This window comes from Ctenopharyngodon idella, chromosome 8 (genome assembly GCF_019924925.1).
Source record: "Ctenopharyngodon idella isolate HZGC_01 chromosome 8, HZGC01, whole genome shotgun sequence".
NCBI lineage: Eukaryota > Metazoa > Chordata > Actinopteri > Cypriniformes > Xenocyprididae > Ctenopharyngodon > Ctenopharyngodon idella.
Window position 1 is genome coordinate 26,230,222 of NC_067227.1, and position 23,779 is coordinate 26,254,000.

Consider the following 23,779-nt stretch of genomic DNA (forward strand, 5'->3'; position numbering starts at 1 on the left):
TTTAAAATGCCCTTCATACAGTAGGTCACCTTTAATTAAGTTCTTCTTCTTACCTTTCCAGCTGAAATCCCACTGAGCAACGCCAGTGTTCCGCTGCTGATGCCGCTGCTCACCTTGATGGAGAGACCTGCGGTCACCTTCGACGGGATGGACGTCTGGGAGAACAACGACCAAGGCTGCGAAATCATGTTTCGGCATCTGGAAGGAGCTCGTGCTGTTGCACGCAATGCAGACACCTACACCTGCAATGCACAGCGGATCCTCCAGGGTAAGCCAAGGACATTACAAGTCATTTCAGGAGGAATATGTGGTGTTTTACTTGGGGAATTGGTGAGCAAAACACATTGATTTGCAGTAGAGCTGTTCAGGTCGTTGTCTTAAAATCCAAAAGAAAATTAGCATTTGAATCATGGATTCCCTCAGGAAGTTAAATGGTAAAAGGCCTGCCCTGTTTAGTTGGTTCTTTAAAAGAATCACTCAAAAAGACACTCAAACAGCATTGTCAGTTTCAATCAGTCCGAGAAATCCTTTAGAGCAGGTACTAAATTAAGATGATTTAACTGAACAGGTCATCATTACTTTAGTCATGTCTGACTCAAAATGAATCACAGACTTCTACAGTGATATGTACTTAAGGTTTGTGAGACTTAAATCAGTATAATTACAGACTAGTTGTTTATATAATAATTACATACGTTGTGCTAAATGTTAAAATAAACAGATAAATGAAAATTTACTAAAAATGTAAAACAAAAAACACTATACAAGTGTATACAACTATACAATTTTGTATCCTTAACTAACAATGACCAATACATAGTATTTATTAATTTAGGTAAATTTCTGTATGCAGTATACTAAAAAAAATTGCCATTTCAAATTGTTTAAATTAACATTAGCTAAAGTATGAACAAACATGAATTCACAATAAACAATAGTATTTCTGTAAAAAAAAATGTTGTTTCTTGTTATTGTATGATACCTAATGCATTCATTAATGCCCAAAAATTAAAATGTATTTTTAAGTGTTACCAAAAATCATTCAAGTCGGCATGAAACAGAAGTTGCGATAGTCTTTTCTTCCATATTGTGATGTGTAACCGAGTGAAACAGCTTCTGGAATGAGAAAAAATGTAGGGCGGGACTTGATTTCGTCCTCGTGAACTGACTGGATTGTAGGAAGTTGGGCACTTTAACAAAATGGAAGCAGATCTGAATGCCAGTTATGGAGGATATTTAGTCCCACCCTCTGCCGAGACACGTCATGAAGAGAACAGATATCGTTTCAAGGGGAAGGGAGGTTAACCTTGCTGATTAAAGATTATGAGGGCATATGAATTAAAAAAAAATAGTATTGATGTGCACAGATAAATCATTAATAATAAACACTGCAACAAAAGAAGTCAGTTTTAATTTCATGGCGACTTTAATAATGATATTTCATTTTCTCTCCAGACTTCCAACCTAATGATGACATGTTGGAGATCTTGAGGACTGATTTCCAGTTGCGTCTGCTCTGGGGCAGCAGGGGGGCGGCCGTGGACCAGACCGAGCGATACGACAAATTCAAACTCATTCTCACAGCCCTGTCCAGAAAACTTGAGCCTCCAGTCAAACACACAGAACTCTGAAAAATGAGACATTTTATACAGTATACTAGACTCTCTGAGCAAGCAGAAACTGTCCAAACCTCTCTGGAGGCAGGTCAAAGGTCGTCTGTACCTATAAAAAGGATGTTCTCTAACAGAATGTGAGCTTCAGAAGATCATGTGCAGCTTGCAAGTTGGAAGCCATTCATGAGCACAAATGGCACTTGTCTGTGGAGAGCTACTTTCTTCCATATGCACCTTCCAGAGGCTGGTGAAATGGGCAGGTACCAGTTTTGCCTTCAAGAAAAGAAGGAATGGTACGTAGAATATAGCTACTGGCCAATACATCATCCACCCTAAGAAATAAAAATAAAGTTGGAGGCAGAGAGGACACTTCATGAGGTGTATGTATGTGGTCAGTCACTTGACATATGAAGTGATGGATAAGAGAGGACTGGAATGATGGGCTACACCTTCAAGACAAATTTTCAACGCTATGAAGGAACAGGAGATAGTAAAGTTTGTACAATTTTAGAAATGTCATATACCCTTTGGTCAAAGCAGTGTTGATCTGTTTAAAAATCCCACATGGAAAAGAATGTACATAATCTTCATTAGTGAACGCATGTGAAGGCTAGTTTGTGTAATATATTGTATTAAGTATTATTGATCTGTAAATAGTCACCCGTAAATGAAATATTCTGAAAAATATTAAATAAATATCTAATAAAAGGTTTTTAATTGTTTCAGAAATGTTTGATTGATATATACAGAGCTGGGTAGATTACTTATGAATTGTAATCAGTTACTGATTACAAATTACATGACAAAAATTGTAATCAGTAATATAATCTCTTAGATTACACATTTTTGGTAACGTAATCTGACTACTTTTGGATTACATTTAGATTAACCCTTATGTCACATATATTGTAGGATAATCTTGTACTATTTTGACAGATACAAAGAAAAATATATTCCAAAAAATATATTCTATTCACCAACAAGAGCCTTAACAGATTCTTTTTAAAGTGCAATGTATGGACAGGCAGTTAATACTTCAAAATACTAACACTAATGTACCTGTTAGTGTTTGCTGATAGTAACACTGAATAAAACAAAATCACATCTTATGATTTTAAAACATATTTACTTAAAATTAAGTAAATTTAGAAAACAGCAACATTACAAAAACAAATATTGAAAAACATGAAATTCACAGCAATATCACTGCTACATCAAATTTCAAAAATTTCACTGCTACATCAAATACATTTCATCTATATTTCATATTATTATTATTATTATTTCATATACATTTCATCTATATTTTAATATATACTCATCTACATTTCCCCCTTACCGCCGGGAAAAACTCAAAGAATCATGAATGTATATAAGCAGCAGGTTTATTATGAAAAAAATATAAAAAGTAGTTTACTCTAATTACAAGTACTTGATTTTTGGAATCTGATTACGTAATCCAGATTATATACCCAGCTCTGTGTGTGTGTGTGTGTGTGTGTGTGTGTGTGTGTGTGTGTGTGTGTGTGTGTATATATATATATATATAGGGGTCAGGAAGATTTTTTTTATCAAGCATTAAATTGAACAAAACCGTAAAGATATTTATAATTTCTTTTTTAATTTAAGATTTCCATTTCATATAAATACTGTTCTTTTGAACTTTCTATTCATCAAAGTTTCCCGAAAAAATGTATCACAGTTCCCACAAAAATATTAAGCAGCACAACTATTTTCAACACTAGCACTAACTATTTTCAAAAAAAAAAAAAAAAAAAAAAAAGTTTCTTGAGCATCAAATCAGCATATCAGAATGATTTCTGAATTATCATGTGACACTGAAGACTGGAGTATTGATGCTGATAATTCATCTTTGCCATCACAGGAATAAATGTTATAAAATATATATATATATATATATATATATATAGAAAAGTAATTTTTACTTTTTTTTTTTTTTTTTTTTTTTTAAGTTTTGTTTGGTTAAAAACTAAAATTAAAAATTGTACTGACCCCAAACTTTTGAACTGGGTGTGTGTGTGTGTACAATCTGTAATACACTGCATATACAATAATTAATATCCTTGGCGCCTTATAAATACCCAGCAATATTGATGAAATACAATGTACACTGTAAGAATGTAAACACAATACAGTATGCTAAACACACAAAAAAGTGAAGAACTCCAATAAATGACAGGCAGGATGAATGAGACAAACAGACATAAGTATTTATTTCTCGGTTGCTCTTGCTCCAACACAAACCCCAGTATATAGTGGTCAACATTGTCTCACTGTACAACACATTCACACAAAAGCAAGCATTCACATCTGACATCATTCACTCCCTAATAATCCAATTCAAATGCAACAGGGTAAAAAGTGCATTGGTTAAGACCAGGGTCCTACTGAGAACAGAGTTCAGACAAGAAGAAGAACTGGTTACAAAAAGAGTACGGCACGGTTCTTAAAAGCAAAGCCTGAAAGTCACTCGCTTGGTTAAAAAAACAACAAAAAAACAAAACAATAAAAACATTCATTCTGAAATAAAGATGTTAATACATACAGTTTAATAATAAAAACTAACTAGGTATATACATATGCATATATGCACCCATATGCATACACAGTTTTATATGTAAGAATCACATTCACAAAAACACGCACTTGAGATCAGATTCTGGAGACGTGTGGTCCCTTGTTAGGAGGCAGTGAGCATGTTCTTGCACATGTGAAACCAAGAGCTGGACAAGAAATGGAGAAAGCACCACAAAGAGCTGGCAGCCCAAGAACGAGCAGTTTTTTGGGCATAGAGGATCAGATAGACCCCTATATGCTTTATTTCCATACAGAGGCCTGTAATTAAGGCAGAGATGATGGGTTAGTGTTTATAGGTCCTCGCTGGCGTTTTCTCTGCTTGTTTTATATGGTGTTGGGTCCCCCTGCTGGTCAAATGCAGAACTGCACCAGGATCCATCCACCGAACTTTGCAAAGGGGGCGGGGCCAGTGGGTGGATGTTGCTGTGAGGACTGTTGCATTGGCTACAGTAGCACCATGCTTCCTTTACTCTGATTGGTCATGCTTTTGAGAATTATATCATGGTTAACATGGAATGCATCAATGAGGAAACAGTCAAAAGAGAAACGGACACAGGTGGTTGAAAGATAAGTGGTTAAACCTATTAAGGAATCAATTGGTCAGCACGGAATGAGGAACGAAAGGCTGTGGATCATGCAGGTGCATGTTATGATGAACATGAAAAGATGGTACAGGCAAACACTCCCCTGAACATGTTAGTGTCAGGCAACAACTCTCTTTGGGATCTCCATTATTGCTCCTAATTCTCCCATGCCCTCCCCGCTACCCCAATACCCCTGGAACGTCTGCTGCAATGGAATGATGTTAATGGCCATGACACAAACAGCATGCAAACATGCAACCTGCCCCAACACAATCTCGGTCTTAAAATCGCCCCACCGCCCCACTAACAGACCCACAGCAGTGAGTCCCGTCCACCAAACACCACAGAACCCCACTCATCCAATCAGGAACCTGTAGCCACAGAAAGAAAAGAGAGGACAGAGTCATTGACAGGTCCACCGACAACAAAAATTGACCAGCGACAGGAAGAAAAAAAAAAAAAAAAGAGAGAGAGGGGGCACTATTGAGCCAGCCAAACTGAGTGCTGCTCTGAAATTACACAATGTTCTTGTTTTTATTATATGCTTTTAATTTCAGGTCACAAATTAATTAATAAAGAAGTTGTGACACTACAAGTTTAACGAGAAGAGTAGCACTCGCAGAAAAAGTTGAAGTGAAACAGGTTTGGCGCTATTGAGGGACACTTTAGCAGCAAGGACGTAACACTTCAAAGAAAGGTGGAAGAACTGGAAACTGCATGAACTGAAAGCTCAGAAGTACATCAATGTATCCTCATACTGAATAGAACAAATGATTGGACTGTAGTAACAATGCAGTAGAGTGTACTTTAGTTTCAACATGTATAAAAACATAAATCTCAACAATTAAGAGCTGATTGAGCAGTTTCTTTCACTATTATAATGAGCAAATCATCTCTCAGTCAGAAAGACATTTGAAAAGGAGCCTATACATTTTGTTCAGTTTTGCTCCAATGATGATTAAAAACACTTCTTAAAATGGAATAAAAAGCAATAAAAATCTCTACAATTCTACAGATTGATCCGCTGCAGCAAAGTCGCAGTGCAGAGGAAATACAGTCACTTTCGACAGAGTGTGTGTGTTTGTCCTTGGGCTCACACAGTGAACAAAAGCATATGGCAGTCAGCCGAGCTGCACTTGATGAGTCACGGTAAATCTGACATGCACTCCCCCATGTATGATGTCATAATAACTAGATGGTGCTGCCGTGGGTGATGTCATATATAGGTGACCGCACCTTTGCTGTTTTTCTCCAGTGTGATCTCCACATAGGACGTGGGGACGTAGCCCTCCACTCCGCTATGTTTCCGAACCCGCGTCCATCCATCGCCTTTATCTTCCTCTATGACGTACAGCACCTCGTTCTCGTTCATAACCAACGTGCCTTCATTAGAGCCTAAGGAACAAACACATTTTTTAATACCTTAACCAGTGGCGGGAAGTGGTGTTCTGAAATGAGGAGCCACAAAAACAAAAGGCGGGATTTATCACATGAACCAATCATATCCAATCATACCGCGTTGGAGGCATTGCCTCCTCTCATGTAACTTTCCCCCATTCTTCCCCAAATACTCCCCACCAAACCCACCGCACGCTTTAGGGGGTCTGTTAAAACTCAATAGGCTCAGGGGAGGCAAGAGAATCGCAGACTTTACCTTCTGAATTATTTAGTAAAAATCTGTCATTTTGTTGTATAGCAATTCCTGTGGGCAGAATTGGTTGGTGAAACTGTTTTTATGGATCTTTATAATCGACATTATGACAGAAATGTTGTCAACAGCGCTTAACTCATCCTTAGCGAGGAACATTTAAAGCAAGCTGTTTTTGTACCATCAAAAGAGTAGAGAGCTTTGCAGTGGCCGATGGCAGGGAGAGGATCGTCATCGTCAAACTCGTCATCAAAATCGTGTGGGTCTGGCTGTGGTGGAGACCGATGCTCCTGACTGTGATCGTCTGTGTAACTGCCTTCAGGGCTGAAAGACAGAAGAAAAAAATGTCAATGCATCAAAGTGGCCTTTATGTTCAGAGGCAGCGGTGTGACGTGTGGAAGCACAAAGCACTGAATAGGACTGGATGATATGACGGTTTGGCGTCTTTTGTTTTCAACTAAAGAGCTACATAATGTAAAGCTACTGTTGCACTGATACTAGTTGTATATCTTTTGGTTTGCGTACATCATGATTTTAAATTAAAAGAAAATATTATGAGAAAGTATTTGCAGTAAGTACAATAGCATTTAAAAGACTTTTACTGACCTCAAACTTCAATGTATTATCCGAAAATAGACATTACCACACTGTAATTTAATATACATTTTTCCATGTCGGGATATTATGAAATTAAATTTTTAGTAAATCAGCCGCAGCATTTAATGATTTTTTTGGTAGGTATTCCAACGACATGACTACTTCAATCCCATCAACCTCTTTATATTGCTGCTGTGCCTTTCTACTCATTTATATCTACAAAAAGCTCAACAGCTCTTCTAAACAGTTCAGGCACTCATAAAAGGGATGACTGTATACTGGACATATTATAGACCGTCTATCCTTAGAATGCAGATAATGTAATCAGGAAATACAGACCTCTCTCTGCCGTGGGGTGCGTGGTGGTTCACATCTGCACTGGGCCGCCGCTCACCACGGGATCCATGCTTCCCTTCAACCTCTGCCAGCCAACTCTGAGATGGAGAGAAAGACAGGTGAAGAGTGATACATGTCCAAATAATTTGTCATCATGATGCATTTCATGTGCTGCAGCAACCGCATTACGCCCATTCCTCCAGTAGATGGCGGTGGCACACAGAGATGCTCAGCTGTTTTATGTCAAATTTATCCAGATGTACATTCCCGGAGGCTGTGCTTCCTTATAAGACTGCAACAATAAGTCATTCCTCTGGGAAGGTTACCTCATTTTTATGGATCTCAGAGCGGAGTTTCTCCATGTTGCATATGGTCTCTGAAATCTTGGGCTGGAGACTTCCAGGATCTCCCATCTGAGGATTCTTCTCATAGACATCCTTCATTTTGTTAAGAGCATCTCTGCAACAAGGACAATTATGATTTTAAGAAATTATTCTCTAGCTATTTAATAGGTTTTATATATATATATATATATATATATATATATATATATATATATATATATATATATATATATCTCATTGGTCATTGACGAATAAGGTTTTTAAAAGTGTAAAAAAAACCTAATGGAGATATAATTAATTTTGAAGTTTTATTAAGTGTTAACAATGAGATTGTGTTTTTTATAATCAATTAACACTGCTTTTGTCATTTTTTACAAGATGGACAAAATTTGTCACCAAAAAAGTCATTCGGTTTAACCAAAATTTCGGTTATACCGAATGACGATATTTTCAAACAAACTAGCTAGCAAAAGGACAATCAAACATTTTATATTTAGTACAAGTTTTTAAAATATTACAACATTTTCCATGTTTTATAGCGGTTGTACCAAATGACCTGATGTTTCGGGACATGTGTATGAGCAAGTGAAAACATGAATTTTTCAAATAGTTAAGAGAGAGTTAGTAACTTTGCTTCACAACCATGTGGTCCTTTGCAGGGGTCTGAATGATTTCACATCCTGTCACATGATATTGACCACATGACTTGATCCAAAATGGTCCCTTTATATTGGTTAGTCCGTATGACATCAATGAAATTCATTTTTCTGGACATTCTTTCTCATAACAAAGCAACGACTTCTACACATAATTTTATTACCATTTTGCACTATGTTGATATATGATGTTATAAAATCATGCCAGAATAAAGAATATATACATTTATTACATTTTAAGATATTTTAATCACTAATGAAGTGGCTGTATTGGCCTTTGGACGGTTAAACCGATTGACCTTTTGACACTTCAAAATCTTTAAAATACCTTTATATGTAGCAAAATATTATTTAAACCTTTTAGATTCAATAAAAGAGATCTAGGTGTACTACCTTACATACTTTGGATGTCACATCTTTTTTTTTTTTATTATTATTATTAGGCCTTTGGACAAAAAAATGACCCGTCACGTCAATGACCCATATTATATATATATATATATATATATATATATATATATATATATATATATATATATGTGTGTGTATATGTATGTGTGTATAATATATGTGTATAATATATATATATATATATATATATATATATACTTAATTAAAACAATTCTCCATTACATGGTTTTAGTAGGAAATACAATTCTAGTAATTAGAAAAAAGAAAGTGAGCAGCACGCTTTAGAATCTACCTTTGGTCCATTTCTTTCTGTAGTTCTTTGTTCAGCTCATCAATCCTCTGTTGAAGTTTTTTGCGTCTCTGCTCAGGAGGAAGATGGCTGAGATCCTCTAGTGTTGGAGCCTGTACAAAAATAGGTTTTTGGTTGGAGGCAAAGATGCATTGACAAGCATCCAGACCCAGTTGCAGTGCACATAGTATAAACAATTGCTTTTAAGAGAGATGTCCTTCCTAGAGTTTAATGGGCCCATTAGTTTGCATACATTCCAATTTTGCAATTCAACTGAAAGTTTATAAACATTAAGCCAGACTATAAGAAAGACATCTTTAAGCTGTACGACATGAGGAAGGAGGGGGTTTTGTTTTAGTCATAGTATCCTAGAACTAATCACTCAAAATCTATACTACAGCAGTCCAAAACACACATCACTTACCAGCTTTAAAGACCACTGAGATGTTAAGGTTAGGTCACGCCATTTCAAAAAGAACAAAGACAACAAATCGCTCATCAACATCGTCAATCGAATGCATTTTGACTGACGATTTTAGTCACGTTCACACAGAACGGCACCATCAGGGTAAACCAGGTCTTAACTGAGGTCTGACCTACTGTAGTTCTATCTCAGTTCATGTTAGTTTAACATTGTTAATACACATAAAGACACATTTTGGAAGTCTGGTTAAAAACCTGAACCAGCTTCATCTTTGTTTTCAATATTTCCATTTAAGCTAGGTTATAAAATAGAAGCTAAAAGAAGAACAGGTAATATAGTGGCATTTGGTTTTACAGAAGTAGGCCTTGATGTGGTTTTCGAATCAGTTAATCTGAACTATGAGGAAAAGGTAATGGCAGTTGGCAGAATGTTAGAGTTGCCACCACAACAGATTACTTAAATAATGACAGCAATCCAATATGCTTCTATAGTAACTTGATACATTTGCAAACATTCAGTGGGTTTGTTGCACAATGATGTACCACTGAAACTTGGCCAAGAAAATGTTGAGGAAACAAAGATGATGCTTGTGAGATTTCAGAATAGTTTTATCCGGATAGTTAAAAAGACATTCACAAATGTTAAACCTTGGCAAAAATCTCCTTGCGTCCTCATCAAAATGTATGTGAGCGGTCATCGTTTGCTCTGTTGTTTAGAAAAGGATGGACTGGTACTCTTTGGAGGTAATTGAAATTACTTTGATGTGCATTTTTCTACAAAGAGATTTACAGCTGGATGTTAAACATTTCTGGTAAACAAAATCAGTTTGGTATTTATCCAAAAAGCTTTTTTCAGGATTTAAAAGATCTTCAAAGGAGAATTTTTCAAAACAGTGAATCTCCCAGACTAAACTCAACGTATATCCGGACGAATATCTCCTAATATTTGTAAATTTATTCCCCGTGTTCCCCTTCTCAAGTTTGTTTTAAGGTGTGTTCACAATGACAGCGATTTACAGCGTCAAAGTAATAGCAAGTCATTAATTTTCAATGAGAGAAATGAGCAACAATGCAAAAATAATAATAATCTCAATGCAAAAATGTTTAGCAGCGGTGTGATGCAATATTTATCAATGAGAGTTCAGGCAATGCAACTTGTGTGACTTGGTTGGCAAGAACAAATGTATAAAAAATAAAAAAAAAATAATAAAAAAAAAATTTAAAAAAAAATCACTGTCAGTGTGAACACAGGTTTACAGAAAAGAGCTACTGAGCTGTATTCAGTAATATGCAAACTTGCATGTGCTTTTAAAAATAAAGCAAGCAAGAAAAAAGAAAAAAAAAAAAAAAAAAAAAAAAAAAAAAAAAAAATCACCCACCCAACACTCCCTCCACCACGTTCTACTGCTTTACGCAACAAATCAAACTTTTATTTTAACCCCACAGCTAAAATGATAGGCACAGCTCTTTGCACCCAGATAAAGCCTTATTCCTTCACTCAAAACAATCGTAATTCGCTGTTTCCTCGCGTGCAGGAATTAGCTAAACCTTGGGTGAGAGAAACCTGCCCAAGCGCAAGCGGCAAGCGCTAAAGTCATAATCACGGCAAACCCACACACACCAGGCCGACTCTTACCCCTCTTTTCACAGTTCGGAAGGATGGAATCTTAGATTTCACATTTCTCATTTCAGATAGATGGTTAGCTATCCGCTCTGTTGGGAATTTAGGAGGATGGAAATGGCCAGAGGGAAAACTTGGGAGGGAAGGAGGAGGGATGGATGGGGGAAGCTGGGACAACAAAGATTTAAGGTGAACTAATAACCAAAAGCAAACAAACGAACACGCAAAACTAATCGCTAGTTAAATGACTGACTGAATGAAGTCTAGCTTGTTTAATGTTGCTTATAAGCAAGTTTTAACTTTCATTACATTATTTAAATGAAGGGTTTATCAAAACAAGAACTGCTTTCAAGGGAAGGAAAAACGTGAAGTAAATGTTCTTAAAAAAAGATATAAAAGGTCAGGAAGTTTGTACTTACAGCATAGGTCTAAAGGAAAAGTTAAAGTTTACCTAGCCATTTAATCCTTTACTGTTCGAGCAAGCCAAAGCAGAGAGAGCCTGGCGGTCATGTGGGCTTTTAATTTATCACCTATTCTAAGCAAATGAGCCTTAAAATGGACCAGAAGTTGCTTAACAGTGAAGAGTGTTTGTAAAACTTACCTTGGGTTTCTTCCCGAAAAGCCAGAGTTTGTTTTTGGTCCTGCTAATCGGGTGTTTGGGGTCCGGTTTGCCTCCCTCTGTTTTGGGGGTCCCAATGGTGCCATCTGATCCTGTTCGCTGGATGTTCTGACTGAAGTCCTCAAAAGGGAAATCAACCGGGGGTTCAAACCCTGACTTGAATGACTCCACTACAATCCCAGAATCCTGTGGGACAACAACAATATGCTTAACATGCTTCACATGCTTTATTTAGAGCCAAGTGCAAGTATAATTCACTACCTTTCAAAAGTTTCTTTTTTTTTCCAGAAATTAATACTTTTATTCAATAAGGAAGTGAGAGTAAAGACATTTATAATGTCCAAAAGATTTATATTTCAAATAAATGCTGTTCTTTTGAACTTTCTATTCTTCACAAAATGTTTCTACATATATATTAAGCAGCATAGCCATTTTCAACATTGATAAGAAATGTTTCTTGGGAAGCAAATCAGCATATTAAAATGATTTATGAAAGATCATGTGACACTGAAGACTGGAGTAATGGCTGCTAAAAATACAGCAGAAATAAATTACATTTTAGAATCTATTCAAATAGAAAACGGTTGTTTTACTACATTTTTGATCAAATAAATGTAGCCTCAGGACCATAAGAGACTTCTTTCAGAAAATCTTACAAGCCCCAAACTTTTGAACAGAAGAGTACATTTCATTCAAACAAATAAACACATTTCCCTAAACTCCATCATCAACATAACACACCTCTTTCTCCATTACTACTACACCTTTATTTATTTGCACTCTTGAACATCAATTCTCAACTCAGTACTGTAAGCATAATGGTGTAAGCTCATGGTTTGTTCTTTTTCACTCAACCATCAACCTTCTGGTTACTAGCCCATACCTGTAGCAGTAATATTGTATAGAGAATCTTTGGAGAAAAAAAGACTATAAAATGAAGGAATAAAAGGCATAAAAAGGCATGATTTAAGGCCATTATATGAAGAGCAGTGAGTACTGATGTGTTGGTAAACTGTGAAAGTAGGCACAATGCAAGATGGTTAGCTGGTCTGGGATGACTGTGTGTTTATCCAGGGTGTGGTAGCATTACAAAAGAGCTCTGGCTTCATGTCACATGTTTAACAGCCTCTATGAGGCTCCCTTGACCTCAGCATTCAAGCAGAGGGCATTAGGAAATCCCAAAACAACGTAAGCGAGCTCATAAATAAAACTGTAAACAAAATCAGGTCATAATCAGACCCGATTGGTTCGTCATTGGGCAGGGCAAGTACCGACAATTGGAGTCAGTAAAGCAAGGGGAAAAGAGGAAAAACAAGGGTGGCATGGTGTTATGGGTGTTACTCAGAAAAACTGATCTTTTCCGAGTCTGTGGATATGAACAGCTCTGAGTAGAATCTTCAAACTGCCAGCTTAAAATTACAGTAATTCGTCACAACGTGAATGCAAAGTTATTCCTGCAGAAAGAGTTGAGCATAAGTTAGTTGATCTCCTAAATTATTTAAGATACCTGGAGGGGTATCCTAACCTAGTTAGGAGTTGCTAAATGGTTGTGTTACATGTACAGATTGTTATATGTTCATCATGAGCATCTAGATCTTGTCAGATAGTCAGTAGGGCCGTTAACTTGATTCTAGGACCACTGACTTGACCAAACCCATTTGAGGCTGCACATATAGTTGTTCAAGAATAATAGAGATTCTCTCTAAAAATGAAAATTATGATGGAAAACTTGCTAAAAAATGGCTAGTGGGAGGCCAGATTAAGCATCAGTATTTAAGAAGGCTTAGGCTGCACTAAAAGTTACTTTATATAAAACTCTGATGTCTTTTTGCTAAGAACGGTTTGACTCCAAGGTAAAGGATTTCTTGAAAGCTCAATATTTATCATTCAAAGTTTGTGTTCAGTACATTTTTTTTTTTTTAGTAAAGATGTATTAAATTGATCAAAAGTGAAAAACTTCAGCATATTAGAATGATTTCTGAATAATCATGTGACACTGAAGACTGGCGTGATGGTTGCTGAAAATTCAGCCTTGCCATCACAGGAATAAAATTAATCTTAAAATGTACCATGTACCGTTAAATATGTATTAGTTGTCACAGTAAGTGAGAAAGGTTGGAATGGAACAGCTAAATCTCGAACCTCCAGTGAATCACCCATTTTAAAAAACATGCCAAAGAGAGGAGAGTCTGCTGGCAAAAAGAGAATGCCACAGAGCTTGTAATAAAACCGGAATCAACATTGGCTTGGCTTTTTGGAGATGGCGAGAACTGAAGGATTTAAAATGCTGTAAAAGTGACGTGGAGATGGCATTTTTATTACTCAACAGGTGAGTAAGGTATTTTATTGAACAGGCTCTCTAACAGAGTTTATTGCAAGTTACATAGTGTGCCTTTAAATTGTAATAATATTTCACATACTACTGCTTTTACTGATCATAAAGGCAGCCTTGGTGAGCATAACAAACATAAATAAAACCTTATTGACCTCAAACTTCTGAACGAATCCAGGACAGAAAGAGAAAGAGAGAGGGAGACTAAAATGGGGCAAGATAAAAATGTAATCAGAGGTTCCGGCGCCACACGCAACCTTTTCATAAGCATCAGTGCTGGCGACAGCACTAAGAAAATGAGCAACTTATGTTTCTCTCATCCTCCCTTGCTCCCAATCATCCACTCCCTCACTTCCTCTCGCCTACTCGCCGTCTCCGATACTCCCTTTTTTCACTGTAGTAGACCGGGGCTACCATGAAGATGATAGGTACAAAATTACATCAGGGAGAAGTACGGTACATTCCCTTGAGTTCATAATGGAGCGTAATAAGTTACTTGAGGCAACCAAAGGATGAAGGGTGGTAATCAAAGCACATTAGATGTCATAACTACACCATCTGGTTCTAAAATGCATCTTTCCTCTTTTTTTTTGCAAGCAACATACATATATTTTGTACAAAAGTTTAGAGTCAGTAAGATTTTTTTGTTTGTTTTTGAAAAAAGTCTCTTATGCTCACCAAGGCTGCATTCAAATGTAATTTATTCTTTTGATGACAAAGCTGAATTTTCAGCATCATTACTACAGTCTTGAGTGTCACATGATCCTTCAGAAATTATTCTCATATGCTGATTTGTGGCTCAAGAATCATTTATTATTATCAATGTTGAAAACCGTTGTGCTGCTTAATATCTGTGGAAACCATGATAGGTTTTTGTAACATTAAATGTCTTTATAGTAATTTTACTGGAAGAAAAAAAAAAAAAAAAAAAAAAGGGATCTTATTGATCCCAAACTTTTATATATAATATTTCATAATAGAATTTATAGATGTTTTACCAGTGCTCAATTCCTTTTTGTATGGCTCTTACAAGTCTTGAGTGTTTCAGCACTTACCCTACGCTCATCCACATTTTTAGCAGCGGTCACCATGCCCTCCAGGCATTTTGAGATAATGGGAATGACTCTTCGTTCCACCTCGGCAAAACTCCGGTACGTCTCCCCAAGCTTGACCGTCCGCCGTTCATCCATGTCCTGCAGATTCTACAAGCACATAGACACAGAGGTTTAACTACAAACAAAACTACATACAGTAGAGACGTTTTGATTTATTAGATCTTTTCTGTGAATCTGGTCGCAAACCAAATGCAGTCTATTACAGTGCTGTTATTATTAACTAAAAAGAAATTTATTAAGGGCCGGCTTCACACAGAAAGCATTTTTGCGGTTAAAAAGCCAGTAGATTGAAAAAAGTCCAAGGTCTTTTTAAACGTTAACTTGAGCGCCGTCACTGCCGTGTTTTCAGAATGCAGTTTCATGTGCAAGATGCTGCAAAATTTGAGCAAAATAAAGACATCCGACTAGCGCGTTTACATTGAAAAACAATGGAAAAGTAGCGCAGTCGAATGAAAAAAGTGCATTAAGGATAGTTTTCGTTAACTGAAATAAAGCTGAAATAAAATATAATACAAAACATCAGATAAAAAAAAAATTAAAAAAAACTTAAAAACTACAAAGAAAATTAGAAATTGCAACTAACTTGAATAAGTTTAAGTATGAAATTACTATAAATTCAAGCTAAATAGAAAAATGTTCTTTTAAATTTCTTTAAAAAAAAAAAAAATGACAAAAGCACATAAAAATGAAAACTGTAAATAAGAAAAAATGCTAAATCAAAATATTACTGACTACTATAATAGTGCATAAATAATACAAAAATAACTACTTATTTTTCAGTGAGTTTAATCTTTATATATCTTTAGACTTCAATAACTCACTAAAACATTTCAATTGAAATATCAGAAACTAAAGATCAGGGACATCATCACCTTGAATATTTGAGGAATGGCCACGTTGAAATGTTTCCACTGTTCAGCATTAAAGTTCTGCAACTGGGCTGCATACTCGTTCTTGCTCTCCTCTGCCATGTGTTGTCTCAGATACAGCTGGGACTTTGCCTAAGACAGAATGAATGGTCATCTGCATTACTAATACTTCAGGAATACAGCTCAGGTCTCAAGACAACTTCCAGTCTTAGGCCAGAAACTGCATTCAAGTGCTATTTTACAATGTTTTTCAAATGGTTCAGACAACGTTCAGTCAATAACTTCAAGAATTCATGTACTGTATATCAGGATCACAGAAACTACCTTTTCCACCTCTGACTTTGTGGCGTTGATGTCATTGTCTAGCCTCTCGTACATCATCTGTGATTTTTCTGCCTCTTTGCATTCCCGTTCAAACTTCTTTTTACTCTGTGAAATCCATACGGAAAAGGAGACATAAGTGGGCTGTCAAAACAGACATGAAGCATTTCCTGCAACGCTATGTGAGCATTAGCAATCCTTCCTGCATAAAAACTGTCAAGATTTGATCTAGTGGCGACATAAATGCAGATAATCTTACAAACAAACATCCAAAACAGTACTAAAAATGAGAGCGATAATGAAATTTGTGTAACAGCTTCCAGACCATCTGTGTTTCATTTCGTGACATTGCAGGAAAGAGGAATACCTATGTTATTACGACATGGCCATTCTCAACGCCAGATTCAGCTGTTGCTGGCCTTAAACTGCAGCAACCATAAAGCTGCACAAATACTCCAGCCACACAGTCTATGAGACGCACTGACAGGCAGGAAATGTACAGGATGCAGGAATGCAGTGCAGGGTATGAATTGAAGCGAGAGGGAGAATGGAAAGAAAGAGCTTGATAACATGAATGTGGCACAGGAAGGTTTGCATTTGTGCACTGCCAACAGTCTTTGTCACTTCTTCTGTTTTGTACTTGCACATAAACACACACAGTCATCTGGATCTGTATATATCTGGACCTCAGGTCACAGCTGGAGGAGAGGTTGTGAATCGGTCACTTGCACTCAGCCACCGACACAACTGTGCAACTAGCAGTACAAACACAATCAATCTTAAATAGGGATGAGGCTATACTAAAATTTAGGTGGTTAATACCATACAAGTGAAATTTCACATTTCTTGTTACCAATTTCCAATGCACAACAAAAAATAACATGCCATTGAATAATAAACAATGCAAAGTATTTCTCAACTAAATAATTATATAAACTGCTTCAGTTAAAAAAAAAAAAAAAATTATATTATATATATATATATATATATATATATATATATATATATATATATATATATATATATATATATATATATATATATATATATATATATATATATATATACACACACACACACACAGTTGCAAGAAAAAGTATGTGAACCACTTGCAAAATCTGTGAAAATGTGCAAAATTAACAAAATAAGAGAGATCATACAAAATGCATGTTATTTTTTATTTAGTACTGTCCTGAGTAAGATATTTTACATAAAAGATGTTTACATATAATCCATAAGACAAAAAAATAGCTGAATTTATTAAAATGACCCAGTTCAAAAGTATGTGAACCATTGATTCTTAATACTGTGTGTGGTTACCTGGATGATCTACAACTGTTTTTTTGTTGTGTGATGGTTCTTCATGAGTCTCTTGTTTATTCTGAGCAGTTAAACTGAGCTCTGTTCTTAAGAAAAAATCTCCAGGTCCCAAAAATTCTTCAGTTTTCCACCATCTTTTGCATATTTGAACCCTTTACAACAATGACTGAATGATTTTGAGATACATCTTTTCACACTGAGGACAATTGAGGGACTCAAACACAACTGTTAAAAAAGGTTCAAACATTCACTGATGCTCCAGAAGGAAACACGATGCATTAAGAGTCGGGGGTTGAAAACTTCTGAACAGGATGAAGAGGTCCAAATTTTTCTTATTTTGCTTGAATATCACTTTTTTTTCATTTAGTACTGCCCTTCGGAAGCAACAGAAAATACTTGCATGTTTCCCGGAAGACAAATTAAATACAATTTACCTTGATCTTCAAATTCCAAATGTTTTCACCCCCCATCTATTAATGCATCATGTTTTTTTTCTGGAGCATCAGTGAATATTTGAACCTTTTTTAACAGTTGTGTTTGAGTCCCTCAATTGTCCTCAGTGTGAAAAGACGGATCTCAAAATCATTCAGTCACTGCTGGAAAGGGTTCAAATATGCAAAAAATGCTGGAAAACTGAAGAATCTGCAGGACCTGAAGGATTTTTCTGAAGAACAGAGCTCAGTTTAACTGCTCAGAACAAACAAGGGACTCATGAACAAACATCACAAAACAAAAAAACAGTCGTAGATCATCCAGGTAACCACACACTGTATTAAGAATCAATGGTTCACATACTTATGAATGGGGTTATTTTAATAAATTCAGCTATTTTTTTTGTCTTATGGATTATATGTAAACATCTTTTATGTAAAATATCTTACTCAGGACAGTACTAAATAAAAAAATAACATGCATTTTGTATTATCCCCTTATTTTGTTAAAATTATTAACATTTTCACAGATTCTGCAAGTGATTCACATACTTTTTCTTGCAACTGTATATATATATATATATATATAGATGCAAATTATGTAAACAAGTTTTTTATGTATTTGTAGTAGTATCAAGTAGTCAAACATTAAATTACATGCTTTTTTTTTTTTTTTTTTTTTTTACATACAATTGAATAGTCTTCACTGTATAAATTAAACATTATTAAAGTTACAAAAGTTATTTAGTCAAGAGCAGTGAGTATTTTTTTTTTTTTAACATTAAAAATGCAAACGGGTATAACAGCATGTATATTAGACTGCTGTCACTTTAAGACCGAAAGCACAGATCCAATATACTGATACATTCTGTACAAATGCGTTTTTTGTTTTTTTTTTGTACACTGTTTAAGTTCATTTAAGACTCTGTTTATTAGGATAATCGACAAGCATTTTTTGATATAATTTTATGTGAATAAGTTTGTTCAAGTGCAAGAAAACATGAAAGAGAGCTCAATTTAGTATTCTCGTGCTGTCTGAGACGTGGGTTTCTGGGTGCGAGCTTTGGATGTTTTAACTTCCCACACAGCATGTGAGTAACGAATTGAGTTCCCTTTCGCGTCATCTTGTGCTTGAAAAGGGCCTATTTAAATTGCCAAGGCTTAAACTTTAGTGACGATGCAGTACTGGCCCGTCACCTGTTCCAAGCGTTGTTTATGTTTGCTCACATTCATGTTCAAAGATCACAAAAAAACATAAGAGATCCGCACATGAAAATTGTTTTTTGTGATCTTTGAGCCATTTTTAGATCTACGCACTACCAGAAGTTTGTGAATCAGCATTCGTTTGGACTGTTTTCTGGTGCTACGCTTTTCTAGTCTCTTTACATGCATGTTCTCACAACATTGTATTGTTGGAATTCATAAAAATGTTACTGGCCAACTGGCAATTGACACCATTTCATATACTCAACAACGCTAATTTTTGCTCACATTTGCTGCTTGGTGAGTGTTAATTTTAGGCCCTGCACACAAGCCTACCGTACAGACTGCACATAGGTCCAGAGTCTGTATTCAGCACTACTGATTTTTTTTTGGTGCGAAACTACCAGTATATATTACTTACATTGTCCATGTGTTTCCAGCACTGGTCTAGATACTGCTGGGCCTTTCGTCCCTCCTGCAGATGCTGTTGATCAGACACAAGACACAACAAACAAATTTTAAAATACAATTTCTTATCTTGAACTGCACCAGAACATGCAGGTGTCTCAGGTGTATGTATTCGGCACTCACATGTTTCCTCTCTGCCTTCAGGTCCTGTGAGTACCTCATCAGCTCCCCATACACTTTGTGCCCCATCTCCTCGGCAACGACCTCTCGCTGACCTGCGTAGTCATTCAACTCGTTCAGTATGGAGTAGAATGACATACAGGATGTGAACCTGCAGGAAGAAAATATACAACAATGAAAAAAATAATACTACATATAATCGTTTCATCTTATTCTATTTATTTTTATTTTCATATCAGCATCAATGACTATTTGAGACAAAAACAAGGTATTATTTATTTTTTACTTGTTTAAGAGACAAAAAAAAAAAAAAAAAAAATACTACAATAAAAACTACATGATCTTTAAATTTGATATTTGCCCAAAATATCCAGTTCCATCAAACAAATCAAATTTTGCAAGCTTTTTTCCATTCGTTAAAATGACAAAATAATAAGCATTAGAAGTCAACTGATGTTTTTGTTGTTGATTTTTTTTTTTTTTTTTTTTTAAAGGCCAAAGCAGGGTAGCTGATTTAATGCTTTAAAAGACCTTAATATTCACTTTTAAAACTCTGAACCTCTTGCATCTGAACTAAAAGGTTTACATTCTGATATGGGACAATTTATTGAACATTTTATGCCCTCATTAAAAATGAAGTGCGTTTATCACCAGTCACACACAGCTTCTCCTCAGGTTGCCACCATGGCCCCTGGGGGCCGACAGACTCTAGTCTATGTGTATGTTGATATTGACTAAGGGTCAGCCGGTAAGGCATGACTAGCTCACTATATTAAAAATCCCCCTTCACAAACACACAGAAAGCTGTTCGTCTCTCCACTTTAAGGATGTGTGTGTATTGGGAGGGCTGGACGGAGATGTTTTTGTCCAAAGCAAATGTCCCCCACCTCCAGGGTTGAGTTCTAATCAGTGGGCAGTCTGTACACTACATGAGGAATGTCCTGGGACAAAAACACATGCTGGGAGAAATTATGCCTATCTAATGGAATTCATTACGGGATATGGGAGGGTCTCGAGCTGACACCCATCGAATACTCCCCCGTTTCTGCTTTCAACCGTAATCTAGAGCCAACAGGGTACAAATATGCTGGTTATGAAAGAAACTACAGCCAAAATGTACAATGAAATAATGCCATGAGCTAATCAGTAAGAATGTATAAAATGTAGAGTTGTAGTAAAACAAATTGATTTTATTCTGTCATTACATCCAATAGTTTGAGTGTATTAGAACATACTGATATTGATTTATTTTAGTATTGCTTAATAATCAATACAAAAATAGTTTTTATTAATATTTGAATTAGCTTTTAAGTTTTTATATTCTTTAGGTTTCTTATTTTACTATGTAGGTTTCATTTTTCTTTCAGTTTTAGTTTGGTTTTTATTTATTTCCCATTTTTTCATCTACTAATTATATTTGATTTCACTCATTTAACAAAAATAATTTTATTAATTTAAGAGATACTGACTGTCTATCTATGAGGAGAGACTGCAGAGTGATACAAGAGAGCTTGCTAAGTAGGAAATCAGTCTTGTTCTCTGGACAATGATCAATAATACAGTTTTAAATATTTGGCCAAGGCAATGCCTTGACTGACCAATCAGAATCAAGCATTCTATAGATGCATGTAACAGGCTATTATATGCTATATCAACTCATTTTTTTGTTAGCTGCCCTTAAAAACATAAATAGCTGTCAAAATAACCCCTTAAAAATCTTTTGAGCATGCAAAAGTTTGTAATTTTAACTCACCTGGGCTCATCATCTTTGGAGCGTTTGGGGCAATATTTTTTAACCAGACTCCTGTTGGGCAACAAAAAGAAATATTCAGAACTCAGAGAAAAAAGTACTCATGTTATGAAAGGATCAAACAAACCCACTCACTGGGGATTATAATATCCCTTAACATAAAGTTATTCATACAGCCATGAAGAGAAAAAGGAGTCTGTCTAGTGTGTTTACTTTGTGCATCAGATAATTAAAGTAGGCCACGGTAAACAGGCAAAACAAGTGATGGTATGCTAATCTGTCTTCCTTCTCCACCCGTCCCACGCAATATAAACTCAAGGGAACGAATGCAGAAACAAATCTTATGTGGGAGCTCTTGAGAGAAGCTCTACTGCTGTGCTCAGGCATGCTCCTCTCTTCAGGAATGGGGGATGGTGTGGGGGTCTGCCGAGTGTGCTTAGGGAGGAAGACGGTCCCTCCTCCCCAACCTAGACCCCCATCGAGCTGAATTAATGATGTTTGTCACTTCCTTTATGAAAGCTTCCTCAAATTCACTTCATGAAAAAGATCAAACAAAAACTCACTTCCCTTCTCTTTCAATCTGGTTATTAAGGGTTATGTACACTTACAAACTAAAGTGTCTCAGCATCCTTTTTTGGATCAAACTGATAATCAACAAAGAGTTACTTGTTTTGATGTGAAAAGAAACATGTTATGTGCAGGTCAACGTGTAATGTTAAAACTTTTTAACACAGTGAAGAGTAGGGGCAGGAATACAGTGCGTTTACATGCATGTTCTTAAACCAATTATGCTTAGTCAATAATGCGTGTGGTCATGTAAATGTGTTAAACTGTTTTCCTTTAATGGCGTAAAGTCATAAACGGCTTAAGAATAAACTGATCGACACCGCTAGATTTTTGCATGCGTGATACGTGACAGGTAAGCGTCATTATACGGCAGATTTAAGCGCATCCAGCCACAGTAAGTGTTTTGCGGTAGGGGAGGAGAAATATATCGCAAACTCTGACTTTTTCTTGACCCAAGAAATATAAAAAAATGTGTTCTGATATCAGGCAGCCAAAGGACAAGTGGTACAGTACAAATATGAGAGGAGAATGAGCCTGTGTAAGTTTCCCACTGACATTTTTAAATTCTCTGGGGTTTTTAATGCTTTAGCCTATTTAAAATCACAACTCGCATAATAAATAGAATACTCTGAGTGAAATAAATGGATGCTTACGTTTTGACGTCACCACCAGAGAATAACCCCTTTTTTAATACAGTCTCGTAGTCGTAAATACAGTTTACTTGCCTAACAAGGTTATTGATTTGCGGGTAAACTGGTAAATCGGGTTATTTCAATAGACTGATATTTGTAAGTTAGTACTGTATTGGTGTGCATGTAAACGTGCTCATTGTATGAATAAATTTTTATATTATGGTATATGTACATAATGGTATTTTGCTTAAATAAAAAAAAAAAGAATTTGTTAAGCTGTTAATCTGGCTATTAATTGTCCTCGAACAATGTGAAAATTTAATGAATAATTGCATTTACTTTTTTAATAAACATAAATATTTATAAAAATATATTAATTCTAAATATTCAAATGATTTATTTTGACACACACACACACACACACACACACACACACTATACATTCATTCATACCCAAAACAATTAATAAAACAACATTTATTATTAATAATATAATTAAATATTTTTTAAATTTATTATTTGAAGGAGACAACTGGACAGTATGTGAAACAACATTCTTTTTCAATAAAATGCTGGAATGAACTTGCTATTTTTAATAGAATAATAAAAGAAATAATCAACAGATTAATCATCCAAAATGGCTATAAACAGAACAAAAAAATAATAGATTGGCAATAAATAGATTAATTTCTAAAAAATTATATTAAAAATCAAACAAGGGTAATGTTCTTTGGCTCCATGCACCCCTCACTACGGAAACCCTTGAGAGAGAAAACAGTCTGGGTGTTGCCATGTGTGACGGGGGGGGGTGTAGAAAGCATTGTGGGACCTGTCAGGTAGAATGAATGTGGTACTACACTAGAACCTTCAATGAGATTTGAGAGGGGGGAAGAGGAGCGACTCTATAACCGT

The 23,779-nt window shown here is 35.8% G+C and overlaps 2 protein-coding genes across 7 annotated transcripts in view; one reads left to right on the forward strand and one right to left on the reverse strand.

Moving 5' to 3' along the window:
* bcar3 (BCAR3 adaptor protein, NSP family member) overlaps positions 1-2,325 on the forward strand; it is a 72,391-nt gene extending 70,066 nt beyond the window's left edge. For all 5 annotated transcript variants that reach the window (XM_051902528.1, XM_051902529.1, XM_051902530.1 and 2 more), the window contains 2 exons: positions 62-268; positions 1,456-2,325. In XM_051902528.1, the coding sequence (XP_051758488.1) occupies positions 62-268; positions 1,456-1,631 (383 nt within the window). In that variant the 3' untranslated portion in view covers positions 1,632-2,325. The remainder of the gene's footprint in view (positions 1-61; positions 269-1,455) is intronic.
* Positions 2,326-3,819: 1,494 nt separating this feature from the next.
* fnbp1l (formin binding protein 1-like) overlaps positions 3,820-23,779 on the reverse strand; it is a 51,815-nt gene continuing 31,855 nt past the window's right edge. The window contains exons 3-15 of one of the 2 annotated variants that reach the window (XM_051902535.1): positions 21,672-21,722; positions 19,922-20,069; positions 19,752-19,814; positions 16,380-16,484; positions 16,059-16,187; positions 15,127-15,273; positions 11,722-11,925; positions 9,080-9,189; positions 7,703-7,835; positions 7,380-7,474; positions 6,625-6,767; positions 6,032-6,190; positions 3,820-5,166 (exon numbers count right to left, since the gene is read on the reverse strand). In XM_051902535.1, the coding sequence (XP_051758495.1) occupies positions 5,159-5,166; positions 6,032-6,190; positions 6,625-6,767; positions 7,380-7,474; positions 7,703-7,835; positions 9,080-9,189; positions 11,722-11,925; positions 15,127-15,273; positions 16,059-16,187; positions 16,380-16,484; positions 19,752-19,814; positions 19,922-20,069; positions 21,672-21,722 (1,495 nt within the window). In that variant the 3' untranslated portion in view covers positions 3,820-5,158. Of the gene's footprint in view, positions 6,191-6,624; positions 6,768-7,379; positions 7,475-7,702; positions 7,836-9,079; positions 9,190-11,721; positions 11,926-15,126; positions 15,274-16,058; positions 16,188-16,379; positions 16,485-19,751; positions 19,815-19,921; positions 20,070-21,671; positions 21,723-23,779 lie in introns of both variants that reach the window. The other variant, XM_051902534.1, reaches the window with a different exon arrangement.